Genomic DNA, 21,715 nt, shown 5'->3' with positions numbered 1-21,715 from the left:
ATTTGAAGCAGAATTCTTAGAGAGAAGGCCCTTGGGTGTCCAGCAGTTACCAGCAGCCTCACTGCCTGCTGCTCTCTCTTCTAAGGCAGGGAGATTTGGGAGGGTGAGGAAGCCAACTTGGCCCAGAACAGCTTAGGAGGGATTTTGGAAGACCCACGGCAAGTGAGCTGCTTGCCTGGAACTCAGTCCTCTTCTCAGCCACCATAGGTTCCCTCTGCCTGGACTCTCCCCAGCCCTCCCCTCAGACTCACCGGGCCAGCCTGATTTGCCTTCAGGATGTGGCTTACCCATTGGCTCCTCCCAGAAGCCTTCACTAAAACTCCATGTGCAGTTGGGAGTGAGGGGGGGCCTTACAGGCTGCCACAGCACTTTCTTTCCCATCATATATTATTACTTTGCTGCCAGTTTATCTCTCTCTCCAGGTAAGTAGCCCTGGGAGGGCATAAGGGCAGGATCCATACTGCTTTTTCATGGTTGTATCCTTGAAGTTAGCTCAGTGTCTGGCACATTGTAGGAGCCCAATGAATATGTGTTAAATGAATGAGCATAAAAATGGAACCATTCACATCATTTGGGTTCTGTAGTGCCGAGCACAGAGGGAAGACTGGAAGACTGGGAGCAACCCTTACTCTTTGTCCTCTTTTGTTGAGTAAATCCACAGAACATGCCAACCTGAAAAGCACTATTCTATTTTCTATTCAGAGCCCTGTGCCATTTTGGAGGAGCGAAGAGATCCATTTGTTTCTTTGCAACAGGTAACTATGTACAGGGTACAAAATTTAAAAGATACAGAAGACCGTAGAGTGAATGTAAGTCTCCCTCACACCCACTCCTTCATCGTTCCTTTCCCCCCTGCCCCCGCTAGACAATTAATTACTGCTACTGTCCCTGGATGAGAAATCTCCTTACAAACTGAAAAACTAAGGCAATTCCCGGTTAAGCAACACGTGTAGTCCGTGGAGGAGAATTTTACCAAGTCAGCGTTTAAGGTACAAAACGCACCCAGGGGTCCTCATGCCCCCGCCACAGGCTAAATCCTCTGGAGCCCCTAAGCCTAGGCGCGAGGGTCGCGGGCCAGGGAAACTCCGCGAAAGCCAGCGGCAGCGGAAGGGTTAATGCGTCTGGCCCCGTCCTCCCGGCCCGCCTCTTCCGGGCAGAGGGGGGCGGAGCCCACGTCACTTCCTGGAGACTGGCTGAATCCGGAAGCGATCCCCCAGGACCGAGGTGCAGCTGAGGACCCCGGCGGCAGGGCCAGCTTCGGGACCATGAGCTGGTGAGTGGGGCCCAGGCGGCGGGGGCAGCTGGAGCCCCCGGCCTGCAATGCGCTTTGCCCTGCGTCCGTCCGACTTGAGTCCCTTGGCCCGCGCTGCCCGCGGACCCTCTGCCCCGGAGCAGGGCCCACTTGGCCCCAGCCCTTGGGGTCGTTCAAGGGGCTTTCCTCTGGTGCTTTCCTGGAGGCTCCAGCTCTCGGCAGGCCTCACCGGGAGGTGGGGCGGAGGATCCCTTTAGAGTGGGATCCCGCGTCTCTTTGCTGACTCTGTACCAAGGTGCTGGTCCCGTCCGTCTTCTCTCAGCTGCGTGAAGTGAGGGACGCCCCTGTTACCTCCTTTACTAAGTATCCGTTGAGAAATATCCACTTCTCTCTCCCACGTGGGCATCTCTCCACCACTGCCAGGTGGCCCTCACTCTGGCCGTCTGAGCCCAGCTCATGGATCAAAACCCCTAGCTTTCAGACGAGTAGCCTTTGCTCCACTTAGTCTTCAAGAGACAAAACTTGCTTCTCTTTCGGAAGGAGCCAGAATTACACGCCACCCGCACTCCCATTATGGGATTGGACTAATTTTTTTCCAGGGCCTTACACACTCTTTGCTTTCCCTGTTAAATTAACGTAAGTAAGCTTAAATGTTATGGGAACTATCAAGCCATGAGAAAAGAAGCCAGGGAGCCTCAGAGTAGTAGTCACAACTCCAGAGCTGGCACGTGCGTTGCTATGGAACTGTATGGTACTTGGCTCATAGTAGACACTTGATCATGTTCAATGGTTGATTTCTTTTGTAAGACTCAGTTTGCCCAAAGGACCTTACCTTCAGGCTTGAGGGCCTGTATATCCACAACCCAAACCTCAGGGCATCCAACTAAAGTGTGCTTGTATGAATACATTGATCCCCGGAGATGTACAAGATGAATCAGTCCTTTTGGAATCCAAGTTACGTTGGCATAGGGTACATGTTTGCCACTCTCTCCTCAGAGTCTAGCCTGTTGCTTTACAAAAAGTGCACATTAGCTAGTTATGAACGAGTGAAGATGGTAGAATATTCTTTAGGAAGGCGCTTGCAGCCTCACATTTGGCCATCAATGGAGACTAAGCTCTGGCCACAGACAACTGATGTCATTCAGTGTCAGGGACAGCCCTGTAATGTAAAATGTAAGCCATTTCTGTCCCCTCCTCCCCCCAGCTTCTTAGACGAAGATTGACCGACAGATGTCAGACAGCACCAGCGCGTGGGGGTCAGCCCCGAGCAACCCCCTAACAAGCCCCAGCAGGAGCTGCTCCTTTTCCCTCCACCTTTGCTCCAGGAGGCCGATAGGGGGCTGGAGCCTTAAAAAGCTAACTTTCGCGTCTTGTTATAACCTGGTTAGTGATGGGCATAGTGGCAATCCTTCAATTCCCCTTCCTAGAGGGATTACTTCCTTAAAGGATCAACCTGGGTCCCTTTACTTTGTGATGTAGATGACTTCTTGCCTGCTGCATCTTGAATCTTTGGAGTTCTCTTACCTAATGTCTCCAAAAGCAGACAGTACAAGGTGCTTTACGTTGCCTAGACTGGCATTTACAATTCTTAAGAATGAATTGATCTTTCCTTCACAAATCAGGAGAAGAGTAGAGCAGAGGCCACTAAAGGTAGAGTCGTCTCTGGGTGATCTGAGACGCATTGTTTCCACCTGTCTTACAGAAATCCTTTTTCTGAAAAACTAGTAGCCTATTTCAGGCTGGAGAGAATTGAAATTGACAAGTAACTGCCCAGCCAAAGCTGAGATTTTGTCCAGTAGAATTAATTTAACAATACACACACATCTTGGCACCTCCTTGGACTGAGGGTCACAACCAAAAGGGTGGCTTTGTCCCTCAAAGCTGAGGTTCCTTTCTCTTCCTCCTTAGAGGGCTTCTACGTCATCTCTTGCGTGGCCCCTGACCCTCTCTCCCTGAGAGGGGAATAGCACCAGCGCCTGGGCACACAATTGCACTCAGTTCCTGGCTCAATGGCTGGCAAGGGGACCAGGGCTGGGTCCTTCTGATTCACTCCTGGAGTGTTTTCCTGCTCCCAGAATGAATCCATCCATTCATCCGAGATTGGAATTTTCAGTGGGGGAAGAGACCAGAGTGACGTAGAGCCGTCATGGGAGTCTGATGCCCAAGGTCAAGTTCACCAAGCACATGGGATATGCCAGCCATCGTCGAATAAGGCCTAGGGGTACGCGGCCCATGGTCCCCAGAGGGTAACCATTGTTCTGGGCTAGGCTGGACTTTCAAAATGTCACAGTGAGAAATGTCCAATATTGGTGCCCTTTGCACACTGTGGACTTTGCATGAAGAGTGAGAGGTCTTTGTTCTCTGCTTCCTCAGTGCATGCAGCCCGCCCACCGCCTGTTTGTTTAGTGGGCACTTGCTGCCTTCCTGTACCATCTACTCATCCGTCCGTCCACTGATCTGCTTTTCAGCAAGGTGGCCCAGTGGTGGGCTCTGCTCGGAGGAAGGCATTTGATGTTTACATCTCAGATCACTGATCCACCTCTTGGCCCCAAGCCAAGTGCTGCTTTCTTACCCTTCCTCCTCCGTGTCACCCCCCTCTCCGTGTGTGTGTGTGTGTGTGTGTGTCTTTATTATGGTGTGGAGGGAGAATTAAATGGAATTAAGGATAGTGACCTTAATCTTGCTTAGCTGTCTCCAGGACCCATAGCCTTCCTTGGAACCACACACCTTCATGGTGATCTTAGGCTTCAGTGACGAGGAAAAAGGAGCACTGCTGGAGGAAATCGTCCTATACCTAGAGGTTCAGGAGTCTGACTCAGAAGGAAGGAAATTAAAGTCAGTGCAGATAAATTTGGTAGGAGTTGGAGTGCTGAGTTCAGGCTCTGGTTCCCTCATTCTCAGTGTGGCCTGGTTAGGCGTCTGATCTTCCTCTGTCTTGTTTTCTCCACTTATAACACGGAATGGATAAGCTCAGCTGATACTTTGTCACCCAGACCTGTTGTGAAAAGAAAGGAAACCCTGGGCTTCCCTGGTGGCGCAGCGGTTGAGAGTCCGCCTGCCGATGCGGGGGACACGGGTTCGTGCCCCGGTCCGGGAAGATCCCACATGCCGCGGAGCGGCTGGGCCCGTGAGCCATGGCCGCTGAGCCTGCGCGTCTGGAGCCTGTGCTCCGCAACGGGAGAGGCCACAGCAGTGAGAGGCCCGCGTACCGCAAAAAAAAAAAAAGAATGGAAACCCTGCGGATGCTATTTTGTTTTCTGACTCTTCTGGGCTCTTCTGCCCCTTAAATATTGGTATTCCTCAGGGAACATCTTTTTTTTTTTTTTTCCTGTTCTCACCATGTATACCCTCCCCATCATCTTCAGGATAAAGGCCTAACTCTGGGCCATGGCCTAACTAAGGCCTAACTAACTGGAGACTGGAGGCCATGGCCTAACTAAGGCCCTTCTGGATCTGGCTGTCCCCCTTCACTCATGTGTCCAAGCTTCTCCTGGTCTCTCGTGCCCCTGCTCCTCTGTGCGTGCCATTCCCCTGCCCAAAATGCCCTTTACTCCCCTCACCTCCCCACCCGCCATCCCCCAGGCCAACATCCACTCATCCTTAAAGAGTCAGGGCAGGCTTCAGCTCCTCTGAGGGTCTTCCCTGAACGGCCCCCCACACCCTGCCAAGCTGAGTGGGGTGCCCCTCCTCTGACCACCGTTAGCATCTGTACTTGAATTCTTGGCTTACTTTTCAGTCAGCCCACTAGTCCATGAGCTGTTGAAAGCAGAGGCTGTCTCTTGGTCACCACTGTATCCCTAGCGCTGTTCCTGGCAATCAGTAAATGTTTACAGAATGTATGAATGAGGACTTTCTTCCCATTTACTGACTTGCCTTCACTCAGGAAAAAATTTAAGATAAAAATGTGCAAAAGCTACTGGCCACTTCCTGAAGTGAAGAGCCTCTAAGCGTGCTATTGTTAACATGAAGAAGTGGCTTCCGAGGCTCTCTGAGGCTGTCTCTGTTCTCTGCCCTCCCCTCCCCACCCTTCCCCCACCCAAACTCCTTTATTCTCGAGCTCCATGGTGCTTCTCTTGTAGTACTCCCACGCTATCCACGTATCACAAACGTGCGCCTCTCTCCCACATAAAGTCCGTGAGAGCATGATCTACAGCTTCTCCATCTGTGTGTACACATACTGTCTTGCACATAGTGGGTACCTAATCGGTAATTGTCAAGTGAAGTGGATGGAATGTAAAGAAGGACGGTAAACTGCTGGATCAGAGGGAACCATCCATGCAATTGCAAACATTTTCTCCGTGGAGTCTCTTTTCCCTCTAGCATCACCAGTGCTATCTTACATTCATATAGTGCTTTTAACTTTGCACAGTACTTTCCCATCCATTCTCTGATATCATCGCCACATCTACCCTTTGAATTTTGCAGTTCAGGTCTGATTATCTCCCTTTGACAACTTACCCGAATTCACTCACCTGGCGGAACTGGAACTGAAACCTGCATCTCCTGAGTATTCCCTGTGCTTAAACAGGAACATTAGGAAAGTGGAAGACCATTCCCAAGCTGATTGGATCCCAAAGGAAGGTGTCTGACTTTGCTAGGCCGTATTGACACCACCGGGTTGGTAGTGAATTACAGGAAGTGACCAGTTTTCACAGGTAAAGTGATAGAGGAAGTCCTGTGTCCTGCAGACCTCCAGGTATTCTGGACCATCTCAGCTTCTTCCTATTCTGGGGCCTCCCTGCATGGGGCAGCCTTATCACTTGCTTCTGTGACTTTGGACAGACCAGGCTCTCCCCAAGCTTCTTCCTCCTGTGTAAACAGCATAGTAATGCCTAGAAGACAGGGACCCCATGAGGAACCCATGAGATTCTATATTCAACATTGTTTTGGGAACAAACGTAAAACTCTTCTCTCAGCCTTTCGTAACAAGGGGGGAAGGGACCTTTTCCCGATTTTGGAGTAGTTGGAAAGAGTCAAGTACCTTGAGTCCCACAGCTTCACAGTCAAAGGTGTTTTCTTGTATATTATACTTTTAAGTAAATGTGTTGAGGTAGCTTTCAAATTGGCAGTTAAACTATTAAAGTTGTTTTCCCAAAACCATTATTCTGGTGGCTAATCTATTAAGTAGAGCCCAGTATAGTTTGTTGCACACAGATAGTGCTCAATGAATCTTTGTTGATTTAATGCATATCAAACAGTTTTTAATGTACAAGGGCCTGTGCTTAACACTGGGAGACATTCAAAATGCTTTAAGAATCCATCCTTGTCTTCGGCCGGTGTATGGAAAGTGCCAGAGGTTCACAAGAATGACAGCAGATCACTAAACGTCCCTGTGGCAGCATCAAGAAAGACTTCAAGCAGAGGATGCGATTTTAACTGAACCTTGACGTAGCAAGCGTGTCCTGTTGCAGTGGGGAACAGGAGAGGGGTGTGCAGGTTAGAAGAATGGTGTGAAAAGGGTGTGTGGAGACAGAATGCGTGAAGAGTGTTGGGGGCAGGCAGTCAGGAGGCCAGCTTGGGTTTAGTAAATAGTGATTTGGGTGGAAGCTTCATTGATGAAAGCTGGCACTCTGGTTGGGGCCATACTGTAAGCACTTTTAGTGCCATGCTGAGGAATTGAAATTGAGCCTAGGCTTCTGAAAATTGAAGGTTTTTGAGCAGGGAAGTGGCAGGGCAAAAGCAATGATTTTTGTCAGGTTAATTTGGCAGTGGTCTGCAGGACAACTCAGAAAAGAGAAAGAATGGAGTTGGGGGCGGGATACCTTGGACAGTGGCTTCCAACGTTTTTTGACCACAGCTTGCAGTCAGAAATGCCTTTGATATCAACAGACACACAAACACACACATACACACACACACACACGAAATATGTTTCACATTGTATGTGTACAATGCACTCAGATATTTTCTACTATGTTTTATTTTGTTTTTTAAAGCATGACCCACTTCAGTTGATTTCATGACTAATTTTGATAGATGTTTACAATGGAATGATGTGTAGCAGTGTAAATGATCGGTGAGGGATGGGTGTTCTACACACCCCGGTTTGAAAAACACTTTTCTAGGAGTTTATTACAAATATTCAGACTAGAAGCTTATACCTGTGACTCCAGCCAGGTAAAGATAGTGTTCTTTATTTGGTTGTTTGTCATTGGTTATAAATGAGGAATACAGAAGGGGCGGCTGTAAAGAACGCTGGCTGGTTCTGCATAAGAACTTATTGCATAGATTTGAAAGCCGCCAACCACTTTATATAGAAAAGAAAACCCAGGTAGACAAAAGCCTAAATCAAGATGTTCCATTGGGCTTCCCTGGTGGCGCAGTGGTTGAAAGTCCGCCTGCCGATGCAGGGTACACGGGTTCGTGCCCCAGTCCGGGAAGATCCCACATGCCACAGAGCAGCTGGGCCCGTGAGCCATGGCCGCTGAGCCTGTGTGTCCGGAGGCTGTGCTCTGCAACGGGAGAGGCCACAACAGTGAGAGGCCCGCGTACCGCAAAAAAAAAAAAGTTCCATTTATTAGTAATCAGGGAGAGCAGATTAAACCAACATTGAGAAATGAAATGTCATTTCACAGCCATCAGACTGGCAAAAATGGGCAATTTAGTCTGGCAATGCCAAGTATCTGAGGATGAGGAGCGGTGGGAGCTGGCATCTGCTGAGTGGGGTGGCGGGGTGGGGAACTGACGCAATTACTGGGAGATTTTGTAGTGCCTCACACAGCCAAAGACGGGCCTGCCCCTCACCCAGAGAAACTTCTGCACCTGTGCAGCAGGAGACCTGAGCAGAAATGTCCGCTGCTTCATTGTTTATACATGTCTATAGCCTCTGAAGAATGGGAAAATAAAACATGGTGTCATTACATAGTGAAATACGCAGTGTCAAAATGAATGAAGTGAGCCATGTGTATCAGCAGGGGCAAATCTCAGAAACATAAGGCCCAACATAAAAGACTAGTTTGGAAATGATACATTCAATATTGTACTATTTGTATAAAGTTTAGATCTGTAAAACAACACTATGTTGTGCTTATGGATTCAAACTTATGAAGCAAAAGTATAGGATTAATAAACACTGAATTCGGGGTAGTGGTTACCTCAAGGATAACAGGAGGGAGGGAAGGAAGGAAATGGGATCAGGCTGGAGCACTCAGGGAGCTTCAGCAGTATCTGTGCTGGTGTGCTGCTTGAAGAATAAGACCCGAAGCAAGTACGGCTCAGTGTTAGAATTTGACAATGCTAGGTGGTGGGTACATGAGTATTTATTATATGTGCTCTGCTCTATAATTTTCTGAGTGTTTCCAATACTTCTGTAACTGTCGTCATGCCTAGCCTGACCAGTATCATGGCTAAGGCTGACCTCATAGCAGGAGAATTATTGCCTCCTGTGGCCAAAAGCTGGGGATGACCGAGGCAGGCAGGCCTAGAAGTGGGTTTCCATCCCAGCCCTCGTTCTGCTTCTAGGGACCAAACCTTCAACAGAGAAGAGGAAACAGTGGAGTGAAAGCTCTTTTTAAGATTCCTGGTTGGTAAGGGACAAGTGAGAATGAGATTAGAGCTAGTGCCTCAGCTGGTCTGGTGCTTCTCAGAGTGTCTGCCCTCAGCCACTGTGAACCCATCAGAGTGGAAGTCAGGCCGTAGGAGGCTTCTCTCTGGCTTGTTCAGTAGGCAGGACAAGGCTTTCACCTCCAAATGTCTTCTGATTCCCTATTATAAAATGGGAAAACCGAGTTTCTACTTCCTCTTATCTTAGCAGGTTAGAATGAGAATAGGTAGTAACTTGTCTGTCAAATATTAGGAGTTTCTTAAGGAGCTGCCGAAAAAAAAAAAAATCCAACCACCTCCCTGAATCGCCTTCCTTCCTCTCTTTTCTCGACCTTTGGATGCTCCATCAACCTCCAAACTTGGGTCACAAATCCTTTTACTACTCACGAGGAAGTCACCACTCAATTTTAAGCAAATATATTAACTTGGACCTGGTAGTGGTGATTATGGCAGGGACTCCTGCGTGCTCCCCAAACAGAAAACAACCATTTCAGGTTTCCTAACCATACTTACCTCTGTGTAATTTTGTGCAAGTCCCCCATCTGGGCATCAGTTTGATCACCATCATCAAAATACCACCACCATCATCTTTACGACAGGTACTCCCAGGCTGCTTACTGTAGGCTGGGAACTATTTTAAAGATTAAACTCACTTAGCTTTCACAGCGACCCTATAAAATAGGTATATTATGATCCTATTTTATAGACAGGGAAACTGAGACACAGGGAAATTAGGTAAGTTATCCAAGTCTCAGAGCTGGCAGCTGGCGGAGCCAGATCTTGAACCCAGGCAGCCTGGCTCCACAGTCCGCCCCCTCATCCAGTGCGCCGTCTCTTGGGTGAAATATGGGAGGGCAGCACTCTGAATGAGCTGACATATCGGAAGCACCTAGCGCAGACACTGGCAATAGTAGATGCTCAATAAATGATCACTTTAATTGGATGATCTCACTCAACATTCTGTGATTCATTCTGTCTTTCCTTTTCAGCGGTCAGCCCGGGGAGCATGGGGAAGGGGGGATCACAGCTGAGCTGGGCCATTGTTCTGGTCAAGTAACAAATCAGCCAAGTCACAGAGTCGTGCCTTTTATTTTTAAACACACACATACCTCCTCGGACTGGTGGCAAGCGAGAGTGGTGTTGTCTGTGCTCTGGTTCGGAATCCAGCTAATTTAGGGGAAGGACTGAGGTGGGGCTGGAGAGGCTATGGTCATAGGCACTGGAAATGGATCCTTCACAGCTCAGGCCATTTCCCCTTCTGATGGGGTGGGTCTCTCACGTCCTTGCTTGGGCTGAACTTTCCTTGGCCCCGGGCATTGTGGCCAGCTGGCCCTTCAGAGAGGATGGCATCCAACAAGCAGCTGCTCCGCCGGAGCCAGCTGACTCTCCGTAAACCCTGCCCTGGCCCCGGCCCACTGTTTTCTCTCTCCGATTGTCAAGGTAGTGGTAGCCTTGGTGGGGCCTCAGACCAGAGAAGGCAGCGACCGGAGGATAGAGTGACAGAAGGATGGGGGAGGAGGGGCTTGTCCTTCCAGCCTGCAGAAGCTGCTGCCTTTCGCCCACCTTCCTGCTCTTGCCGAGACAGTGACTCAGGCCCAGACCACTCCCCGGAGAGCCAGGATTTCAGCCACTATCTGCTGCCTCCTACTCTTTGCTCAGCCCTCCCTTCGTTCTCACCTCCCTCCCCTCCCCCCACGCCCCACCCCCAAAACTGTGATCTTTGCCCAGCTGGAGATATCGGGATGATACACGGTTGGGTTGACTGAATCATTCCAGGGTTCTCTCCACCCCCGGGCAAGGCCTCGGCCCATTCAGGCTCAGTAGAAACAAATTCTGGAGGCCCAGTGAAGGCCAGGGAGGAGGGGGTAGGTTTTAGCTTCTTTAAGCTGTTCTTGGTAATGGAGTGGAGGACTCTCCAAAGAAGGTGTGGCTCGGGGAATCTGCTGGGGTGACCAGGGGATCCCCACCCAGCTGCCATCCGGGCCTGCCTCTCGTCTCTGCCTCTGCAGTGGAGGGGGTGGGGAAACAAGAGATTGAGAAACCTAGCAAATCGAAAATGCACAAGAGCTGGTTTTGTAAATAGACATTACCCAAGAGCAGGAGTTTTTGGGGAAAGGTTTTCCTGAGACAGACAGAATTAGCCAACTGGCATCATGCTGCTAATAGAGATATTTACTGTTTGAAAAAGTATATTTGTAGCTTTGGAGAACATCCTGTTGACTTTTCTTTATTGTGAAAGAAAATAGAACCCTTTTTCTTCCCCCCTTTCCCTCTGTACACACAGAACTTTTTTTTTTCTTTTTTGAGGTGGGGCATGTTGGGGGTTGGAGAAGGGTAGGGCTGAGAGAAATGTTTTCTCCATTTTGTTGCCGAGACCAAAATACCCCTCCTCCTGCCCTCTGGTGCTCATATTTATGGAATGGCAAGCAGAACAAAGTAAAGAATCCTACTCCAGGGGCCGGGAGCTCACAGCCTTCATGATGGTTTCCAGAACGTAGAGATTCTCTGGGGAGCAAGCCCAGTCTCCTCTCTGGATCTCTGCGTACCCGCCCGATTCCAGGGGGAGAGCCCTGAGGAAAGCTGTGAGAAGGAGGAGGAACAAAAGTCTGGAAGCCCCCTGCCCCAGAGCCCCAGCCGTGCCAGGACAGCACTGCTCTGAGATGCTCTGATACTGTCAGTCTTGCCGCACACTTTCCAAAGCAGTCGCTTCTCCTGAGGACGTCCCTGGGTTCCTGCGGGGGCCTAGACCGCAGGGTGAAATCAAGAGGTCAAGGAGAAGAAGAGGCAGGAGAGTCAGTTGACGTGCAGTTGCTTTGCTCTTTCGTCTCACCATCTTTCACGTCAGTGGCAGAGAATCCGATCCCTCCATCAGGGCACCTGCCCCAGTTTTCTGGCTCTTTCTCTGGCAGAGTGGAGTACGTTTGCTGTTTGGCAGCCTGAGAATAAACCCAGGAGACTCTTCTCCTTTCATATTTCCTCTCAGGCTCTTGAAAATGTTTTCCCTTGACCCATACTCTGATAACTTCGCCAGGCTTTACTGCCAGTGCCAAAGGCCAGCTTCGTTCTCTCCGTCTCCACTGAATTTACTTTCCCTTGACCCAGGCTGATACTTGTAGCTGGCGATGCCTTTTTAGGTTTTATTTTACTCAGGTAAGGATTGGGAGACCAAGGACAATGATATTACCTTTCTTTGTTCTTTATATAGCCTGATCTAAGAGTAGCTTTTTTCAGGAACCCTAAATTAGAGTATGGTATTTGATAGGGCCCCTGGGCCAATAGACTCATTTTACTCATTCATTTAATCATTCATTCCCTGCTTACTATGTGTATGAAGCCAGACTGTAAGCTCCATGAGATCATAGAATGAGTCTGCCGTATTCATCCTGATATCCCTAGAACCTCGTGTAGTGCTAGGCATGAAGGAGGCCCCTAATACATATTTACTGACTGTTCATTCAGTAAAAGGTTGAAAATAGCACTGTGCCTAGTACAGCACTTGACAGGAGTTGCAGAGAAGCATAACATTGAGTCCCTACCCTTGAGGTGCTTTTGTGTCATAATCAGAAAGCAAGATGTATGCACATCAAAGTTAATTAACCTGTACCTTTAACCAAGCAGAGCTCACTTCAGTAATGGAAGGATGGCTCAGTCTTAGGACATGTATTCACACAGTTCGTCACAGCACTAGGTCATAGGAGAACCAACAGGTCCACCAAATGCATGCTGAAAAGGCATTGATACAATTCAAAAATCCAGTCTTTGTATCTTTCAGTAAACTAGAAACAGAAAAATATTTCCTTACTATTAGCCTCCTAAATAAACCAGGAGCCCTCTTCGTATTTTATAGTGAAAGATCAAACTCGAAGTATTCTTACTAAAGTGAAAAACATTTTTCTGTAATTTTTAGCCAATGCCGTAATACAAGACAAAAATAGGTATTAAATATTGGGGAAGAAGAGGGAAATTTTACAGTTATTTTAAAATGGTATCACTGTCTACTTGGAAAACCCAATTAGTTCTTTTTTTTTTTCCCAGCCAAATTTCTTGGGCTATGTAGGTTAGGTGTATAGCTGTGGTGATTGGTTGTGGGGTAAATATTTAACACCCACTAGCTTTCCTGTGTACTAGGAAGATGAAATGAAAAAGAGAATCCATTTATAGTATAACCAAAAATATAAAATTCCATGGAATGTACCTAAGACATGTGTAGGGCAAAAAAATTCACAGATAAGTGTTACTTTTGGATGTTAATATTTAACTAAACAAATGTAGAGGACCTATGTGAAAAAAAACTCTTAAGACTAAAGGGCATAATAAAAAGACTTGAATGACTGGAGAGAAGTATTTTGGCCCTGAATGAGCAAACCTAATATTTATAAAGATGTAGGTTCTTCAAAAGTTAATCTATAAATATAATGTATTTTCAGTAATTAATATCCTGATTTGGAAGGGGAAACACAGCAGATGATTTTGAATTTCATCTTAAATATGAAAACAAAATTAAAATAGCCAAATTACCTGAAAAAGAAATGTAATGAGAAGGGATTTGCTTACTAGGTATCAAGATCTGTTTTAAACCTAAATAATTAAATTTGTGTTATTGTCAAAAGAGTAGACAGATCTATGATATAGAGCGGAAGTATTTAATGCTGATAAAATGATTTTTCAAAGATAGATTATTTTTTTAATTCATTCATTTATTTATTTTTGCTGCATTGGGTCTTTGTTGCTGCAAGCCGGCTTTCTCTAGTTGCAGTGCGCAGGCTTCTCACTGCAGTGGCTTCTCTTGTTGCGGAGCACAGGCTCTAGGCGGGCAGGCTTCAGTAGTTGTGGCTCGCAGGCTCTAGAGCACAGGCTCAGTAGTTGTGGCGCACAGGCTTAGTTGCTCTGTGGCATGTGGGATCTTCCTGGACCAGGGCTCGAACCCATGTCCCCTGCATTGGCAGGCGGATTCTTAACCACTGCGCCACCAGGGAAGTCCCAAAGATGGATTATTTTTTAAATCATGTTAAAACAACTGGTTAGCCATACACTCAAACTCTACATGGAGTAAAGATTTAAATATAAAAGACAAACCACTAAAATTCATATGAAAATTCAAGGGACACAGAATAGCGAAAACAATCTTGACGAAGAAGAACAAAGTTGGAGGACTCACACTTCCCAATCTCAAAACTTACTACAAAGCAACGGTAACTAAGACAATGTGGTACTAGCAATAAAGATAGATATGTAGATCAATGGAATAGAATTGAGAATCCAAAAATAAACCTTTATACTGATGGTCAGTTGATTTTTAACAAGGATGCCAGTTCAATGGAGAAGGAATAGTCTTTTCAACAGACGGTACTGGGATAACTGGATAGTCACATGCAAAAGAATGAAGTAGGATCCTTACCTACACCATATTAAAAAATTAGAAAACACAAAAGGCCACATGTTATATAATTCCATTTATATGAAATGTCCAGAACAGGCAAATCCATGGAGCCTGAAAGTGTCTTTGTACCACACTACAAAATGGTGAATGACTGCTAATAGATACAGGGTTTCCTTTTGGGTGATGAAAATATTCTAAAATTAGCTAGTGGTGGGAATTCCCTGGCAGCCCAGTGGTTAGGACTCTGCTCTTTCGCTGCCAAGGGAGCAGGTTTGATCCCTGGTCAAGGAACTAAGATCCAGCAAGCCACGCAGCGTTGCCAAAAAAAATAAAATTAGTTGTAGTGATGGTTGCACAACTCTGTGAATACAGCCAAAACACCAAATTGTACACTTTAAAAGGATGAATGTTACAGTATGTGAATTACATCTCATAAAGTTGTTATTTAAAATTAATAAAGCAGTTTCTGAGTAAAGGTGACAAATTGTGGGATTTGTGCAGGAGATAAAACCAGGTGTATATAATAACATACTACATATACATCTATAATGTATAACACATTATACATTATAATGTATAATAATGTACATCTATTTTATCTCCCTCAGAAATCCCACACAAAGCACAGTGAGGTGATTTTTTTTAAGTCATAAACCTACCAATTCAGGGAGAATAGAACAGACATGGACAACATTTGGGGATTGGAATGCAGTGACATGGGGTAACTGACTTGGCAGTTCCCAGAAGGCCAGGTGGTGAACTGGCATTTAGGAAAACCAAGAACTTACATCACAGAATCCTCAAAGGTTCAGGAACTGGTGACACTAGGTACCTCTAGGAGTGGGCTGAAGCCGAACACTCAGATCAGGGGGATTGGTTGAAAGCTGCTTATGAATAAGTTGAGAGTCCTACCATCTCCTCCCCAACGCCATTTCACTGGACACTGTCCCCACCTCACCCTAGCAGAAGAATGAAGGGGCCCCACCCCTGGAGAGTGAAGCAGGGAGTTTGTCTACTAGGGCACACAGAGGTGGATTTACTGTGTGAAACTAATGAAGCTTAAGCCTCAGGGCCCCTCGCTTACATGGACCTTGTCCAGGGCCCTAGAAGGAACCCTAGCCATGTGTTCAAATGATCCTGTGTTTCTGTAAACTTCGAAAATGTATTTATACTGCACTCAGCTAAGAATATCTCTGCCTTCCTTTCCTCCTTTTTTTTTAAATTAATTATTTATTGGAGTCTAGTTGATTTACAATGTTGTGTTAGTTTCTGCCGTACAGCAAAGTGAATCAGCCACGCGTATCCACTCTTTTTTAGATTCTATTCCCATATAGCTCATTACAGAGTATTGAGTAGAGTTCCCTGTGCTATACAATAGGTTCTTATTAGTTACCTGTTTTATATATAGTAGTGTGTATATGTCAATCGCAGTCTCCCAATTTATCCCTCCCCCCCCCTTTTTTCCCCTTGGTAACATAAGGGTGTTTTCTACATCTGTGACTCAATTTCTGAATTTCTGTTTTGTAGATAGGTTCATTTGTACCATTTTTTCAGATTCCACATATAAGCGATATCATATGACATTTGTCTTTCGCTGTCTGACTACACTCAGTATGACAATCTCTAGGTCCTTCTTTTTCTTCTTTATACTACCCTTCATGTCAGGCAGCTTTGGAGTAGCCTAGACCCTTTTTGGGATGGGACAGGATTGGAGGGGGTTGTTGAATTGGGAGTATGCTGTTTTGACCTCAGTTTGTAAAGACATTTTTGAAAAACATAAAACAAGTGAGAAATTAGAGTCCTGAGTTGGAAGCGCACAAAGGATACCTTTTTTGATCATCTTCAAATGTATTTTATAGCTAAGAGAAAAATTGGATAAAAGTAGAACACAAAACAAAAGTGACAAAGGTGAGAATGAAATCAATAGATATTACTCTGAAATCATGTAAAGTATAACAAAACATTGTCACATTGTACCAAAGCTAGTAATTCATTAAGAGAGTAAGATCAGTTTTAGATAGGAGTGATGATTATCTGATGATCTAGTTAATGAAGAGGAGGAGCAAATCATATGAACCTATTGCTAGAACATTTAAATTTCTAGTGGATTTAACGTGAAAGACATAACAAAGATAACATAAAACTCATACCCTCCTACTAGGACCTCAGTGACAGACCAGTTACTCTCATTAATTCAGAGAGCATTTAAGATTAGTCATTGTACAAGAAAATTTGAAATGTGGCCTGAAATCTTATAGTTTATTTATGAGAGAAACATGAGATTTTCCTAAATTTTACAACAATCCTAAAGTTTATATTTATATGTTACCAGTAAGCTGGAAAAAAAAGCTTTTCTAAACTGTCAGTAATAGAAAGCAAATTTCAATCAACGCTACTAGAGAAAAGGCTGAATTATGTGTCTTTTCTCTCTAAGGAAATGATTTATCAACTCTGTGTCACATGAAGAGGCAATCATAGACTATGCAGCCAAAAAAATGTGCAGAAATAAACATAAAGGTGTGTCAGGCAGATGATTAATAAAAATATTAGGTTATTCTTGATTTTCTGATGTTCATGTTATTTGTCAGCTTTTATAGCTTGTAATTTATAATGTTCTTTTCTCTGTTTAAATAAACATTCACTTTCAGGCCTATTTTTATATTTGCAGTTTTGTAATCTCTCTTTTTTAAAGGGCATGCAAAATTGTGTAAGCTTCAGGCCCACAAAACCCAGATCCGCTTCAAGCACAGGTGAGGGCAGGACTTCATAGGAGGATGAAGTGGATGAATGCATGTGGAGTGCTGACACATCCTCTTACACACACACACACACACACACACACACACACACACACACACACACACACACACACACACACACACTCTCTCTCTCTTCTACTCCGCTCCCAGAACAGTGAGCTGGGCCTTTATTCCCAGTCCAAGACAGTGGAAGAATCTTCTCTAGGGAATTTTACCTCCCTTGGAGAAAAGAGTACAAACTGCCATCGAGGATCCCCCACAAAACTTCTCAGCCAGATCATCCCACACAATAGACAGACGTTATTCATGTACTTACAGCTTCTAGTCAGCGTTTTGGTCCCCAGTCATATATTGGAGAAGACAACCAAGAATTACCACTCATCCAAGGGACATGTTTAATATGAAAAATGGAGACTAAAAGAAACACAAAACCAACTTGAAGGGAAACTGAAACTATAAAGGAAGAAGAAACTTTTTTCAAAGCTATCATTAAGATTTTCAGATAAGGCATCCAAGAAATAAAAACAGGGTACCATTTTAAAAAAAAAAGGGACATCCTGAAAATTAAGAAGAGCTGTTGGAAATTAAAAACATGGCAGCAGAAATGAAAAACTCTTTAGAAATATTAAAAGATAAGGAAACATTGAAAAATAGAGAAATTAGAGGACCAGCCAAAGAGGGTCAGCATCAGAATTATAAGAATTTCAGAAATAAGAAACAGAGAAAATGGGTGTGGGGGGAGTGGTCAGTAGCAACAAAGTTTCCTTTAATCCCAGAACTAAAGATTATAAATTGCCAACTCGAAAGAGTCCTGTGTATCCCCCAGCACAATGGATAAAAACAGACCCCAAGGTACATCGTTGTGAAATTTTGCAACACGGGAGACACACATCTGACCCTCGAAGCTGGCATGAAGAAGATAAAAAGCAGGTCACATACAAAGGTTGGGAGTCAGATTGGCTTCAGACTTCACCACCACAGCAGCACTGGGAAATGAGAAGCCAGTGAAACAGTGCCTTTGAGATTCTGAAAGAAATCATGTCCAGCCTATAATTCTATACCCAGTCAAAACTAACTCGTGTGAGGATAGGATAAAAGGGGTTTGGGTTGCGCAGTCTCAAAACTGATCTCCCTCACACTTTTTCTCCACCCAGATGAGGAGTAAACCAAGAAAGGAGAAGACATGGAATCCAGGTGGAAAAGATCCTAGGAGAGAGGTGGAAGGAATCCCTGTGAGGGTGGTGACAGGGGAGCCCAGAGTGGAGGCAGCCCGTCCAGACCCAAGCAGGTCCAAGGCTCCAGTAGAGACTGCTTCAGGAAGGGAAAATGATAGGACACCTGATACGCATGAATGTATTGAGTAGATTTAGACAACTGAGAGAGGATTAGGGATAAACATCTAGAAGATGAAGCATATGAAAGAAAAGGAAAAATTATTTTTAGGGAAACTTGTGCAGTGTTCTTAGTTCTGTATTGCTGTGGAACAGATTACCCCACAAATTAGTGCCTCCCAACAATAATACCAGTCTCTGATTGTCAGGAATTTGGGAGTGGCTCGGCTGGGGGTTTTGGCTTGGGAACGCCACAGTCTCCTGAAGGTTTGGCTGAAGCTGAACAGTCTGCTGGCTGCCACATGCAGGAAGGAAAACAAACCATGTTCTGTTCCTAATAGTGTATTTCGCATTGCTCTAACCAGATCACAGTATACCTCTATTGAGAAGGCAGAGTTGCAAATGTGCCTTTGGGTAATAGGGGTGAAGACCCAAAAGAGGTGTGTGTTTTTGTTTAGTTAAATCTTCCTCTTCCAAGATAAAAAGTCAACAGCTAGGGCCTAAAACCTAATCATCACAGGGTGGTAATGCCCGCATTTTTATTTAGAGATGCAAAGGTACATATCAAAAACAAAACCAGCCACGTTAGAAGTGCTCATCACAGGCGATTGAGTTTAGGGGAGCCTAGAACGTAATGTTTTACTTAGCAGACATTGTTGCCTTGTTAAACTATGCACATGTATAACTTTGATAAGAGCAAAACTTAGATTAGTAGAAGGAAATCATAAAAGTAAAAAGTAGGTCCAGGTGAAATTTTTCTGTGTTGGAGTGGAAGAGGCAGGTCTTTCTCAGTATGACACCAAAAGAAGAAATCGTAAAGGAAAGAGACAGATTTGGGCAGTTTCGCTTCATACAAATTAAAAGCCTCTGTACATTAAACACACACACGTACAAAATGGAAAGGTAAACGTTAAGACAGGAAAAAAATCCTGGGACTGGTGGTAAATGATTTCAATCCTTTAAAAAATGTAAACTGTTTCAGCCTGTCTCGGGCAATTTGGCAAGCGAATCAAAGCCTTGAACCTGCATGCATCCTTTGACCCAGCAATTCCAATACTAAGAATTTATCCTATGTGACTAATCCTTGATATGCCCAAAGATTTAGCCGTTGGTTTTTGTTTATATTAGAAGAAAAACTTGAGGCAGTTGAAATGATAATGTAAGCCATGTGGGTTACAAAAAGAAAATTAGTGATACAGTTGATTAATGAAATACTAGGTAGCTCTTAAAAGTCAGGCTGATGAAAACTTGTGTATTGGCATATAAAAACACTCCTGATATATGTTTCCTTTATTTTTTTTAAAAGTTGTGTCAATATGCATATGCTGTACACACTGAAATTTGGGGTATTACTTTTTCTCTGGGATTTTGTGTATTTGTATCTGTGTGTGTGTGTGTTTGTCCTTTGTGGTTTTCCAAGTTTTTGACACTGATCAGGTGTTATTTTTATAGTCAAGGAAAAGAACTTAAGGGATTTTTTTTTTCTTCAGTTTATTTGAGAGATATGGAAAGTGCAAAAAAGAAAACAGTAATCATATTCTCACCACCCGGAATTATCTACTAACATTTGGCATATCAGCTTCAGGTTTTTTTCTTTCTGAAAATGTTTAAAATATAATTAACACCAAAACATTAACCTTGGTTATCTTTTCAATATGAGACAGAGGGCTATTTTGGAGTTTTTTCTTTTCCTTCTTTTCCTTCTCTTTCTCTCTCCCTCTCTTCTCTCTCTTTTAGGCTTTCTGTACTTTCTCAAGTTTTCTCTGATGAACATGTTTTACTTTTTAAAGAGATGAACTGTAATCAACTGTAAAAGGTAGAATATTTTTAAATGCCTAATAAAGTCGTAGACATTTTGAAGAAGGTAAGCAAGGTTTGGGAGTCAGAACAGCTTTGATGAAGCCAGGAGAAGGGAAAGGTTCCTTCTGGGTGGGGTGGCCGTATGTCCCAGTCGCCCTGGACAGTCCATGTTTTATGCCTTTTGTCCTGATGAAATTATTAATGACATGTTGGCACTAAAACATGGACCTCCACTTTGGGACAGGAAGTTGCTTATAAGGCGTCTAGATTTGGGGGATAAATGAACAGCCACTTGGCTGAATCAGAGTAGTTGTACTGGATGAATGGGAAGGGAAACTAAAAGGCGGGGTGAGACCATATTATAGAGGCACAGTGACTGCTGGTTTAGGAAGTTCCTCGACCAGTTCTAGGGCTGGCTCAGGAAATGTACAGGGTAAGCCTGGAGCAGTTCATAGTCCAGAAAACAAGGAAGTACTAAACAAAACACACGCACGTGCACACACACACACACACGCACACACACTGATGTGGGTATGTCAGAAAGACACAGGAGGCAACTGAAGGAGCTCCCAGTGGCCAAAGCTGGAACAGTTTGAGCAACAGAATAAAGTAGGATTGGATTATAACCCATATAAAATAAATATCGATGTATTTATACTGCTATAAGTGACTGAATAAATAAATAGAGAACAGAAATCTCCCATGCAGAATCCCAAATAACTTATGCCAATACTCTGCCCACAAAAAGGTGGAGTATTACTCTTCATTTCTTAAGTGTGGGCTGTGCCCAGTGGCTTCCTTCCAAAGGTGGGGGGGTCGTGGGGGGGGGGACCATATATCGGAGAATCCCGGGAAAGGCTGCTTCAGCCCAGTGACGGAGACTCACATCAGCAGTAGGAAGTCGGGTTGATGGCTCGAGCCCTCAGTATGATGTGGCACTTCACCCCTTCCCTCCAGAACCTGTAACGCCAGTCTAGTCATGAGAAAGATAGCGGACAAGTCCCAGCTGAGGGACATTTCTATAGAGTACCTGACCATCACTCCTTAAAACTGTCCAGGTCATCAAAAACAGGGAAAGTCTGAGAAAATACCAGGAGGAGTCTGAGCAGACAATGACTAAATGGAATGCGGCAACCTGGCTGGGGTCTTGGAACTTAAAGGGGACGTTAGGTGAAAACTAAGGGAATCTGAATAAAGTGTAGACTTTAATATTTCAGGATTGGTTTGCTAATTGTGACAAGTATGCCATATGAATATAAGATGTTAATAATAAGGGAAACTGGGTGTGGGATATATGGAGTTAGGTACTGTCTTTACAATTGTTCTGTAAATCTAAAACTTTTCTAATCAAAAGTTACTTTTTTATTTTTTAAGGCATTCTTCAGGCAGGGAGATGGCTTTTGAAGAGGTGAGGTGAAAACTAATCAGAATCATATGATAAAGTTATAGGTGATTGTCAGTAGCTGCAGTGAGATTACAGAGGCCTGGTTCCTTCTACACAGTTCACACGGCCTCTCATTTGTGCAGAAGCACCCAGTTCAGCACTAGCCTCCTCCTGATAACATGGTCCTCTTTCATTTCCAGGCTTCTAACAATGAACCCTTTCTAAATTCCATAGTATTTTAAGATTAGGTATTTTGACCAGATGATT

At 44.7% G+C, this 21,715-nt stretch overlaps 1 protein-coding gene across 3 annotated transcripts in view; it reads left to right on the top strand.

The window, feature by feature from the left end:
- The first annotated feature begins 1,170 nt into the window (after window positions 1–1,170).
- Window positions 1,171–21,715, top strand: part of BIN3 (bridging integrator 3) — a 44,199-nt gene continuing 23,654 nt past the window's right edge. For 2 of the 3 annotated variants that reach the window (XR_010945154.1, XM_067745145.1), the window contains exon 1: window positions 1,171–1,273. Coding sequence is in view for 2 of the 3 variants with exons in the window: in XM_067745145.1 (XP_067601246.1) it covers window positions 1,266–1,273 (8 nt within the window). In the remaining variant the exon portion in view is untranslated. The remainder of the gene's footprint in view (window positions 1,274–21,715) is intronic. The other variant, XM_067745146.1, reaches the window with a different exon arrangement.

The sequence above is a fragment of the Pseudorca crassidens genome, chromosome 7, assembly GCF_039906515.1.
Source record: "Pseudorca crassidens isolate mPseCra1 chromosome 7, mPseCra1.hap1, whole genome shotgun sequence".
NCBI lineage: Eukaryota > Metazoa > Chordata > Mammalia > Artiodactyla > Delphinidae > Pseudorca > Pseudorca crassidens.
Note: the sequence above shows the minus strand (reverse complement) of the source record. Positions and strands in the feature narration are given on the sequence as shown.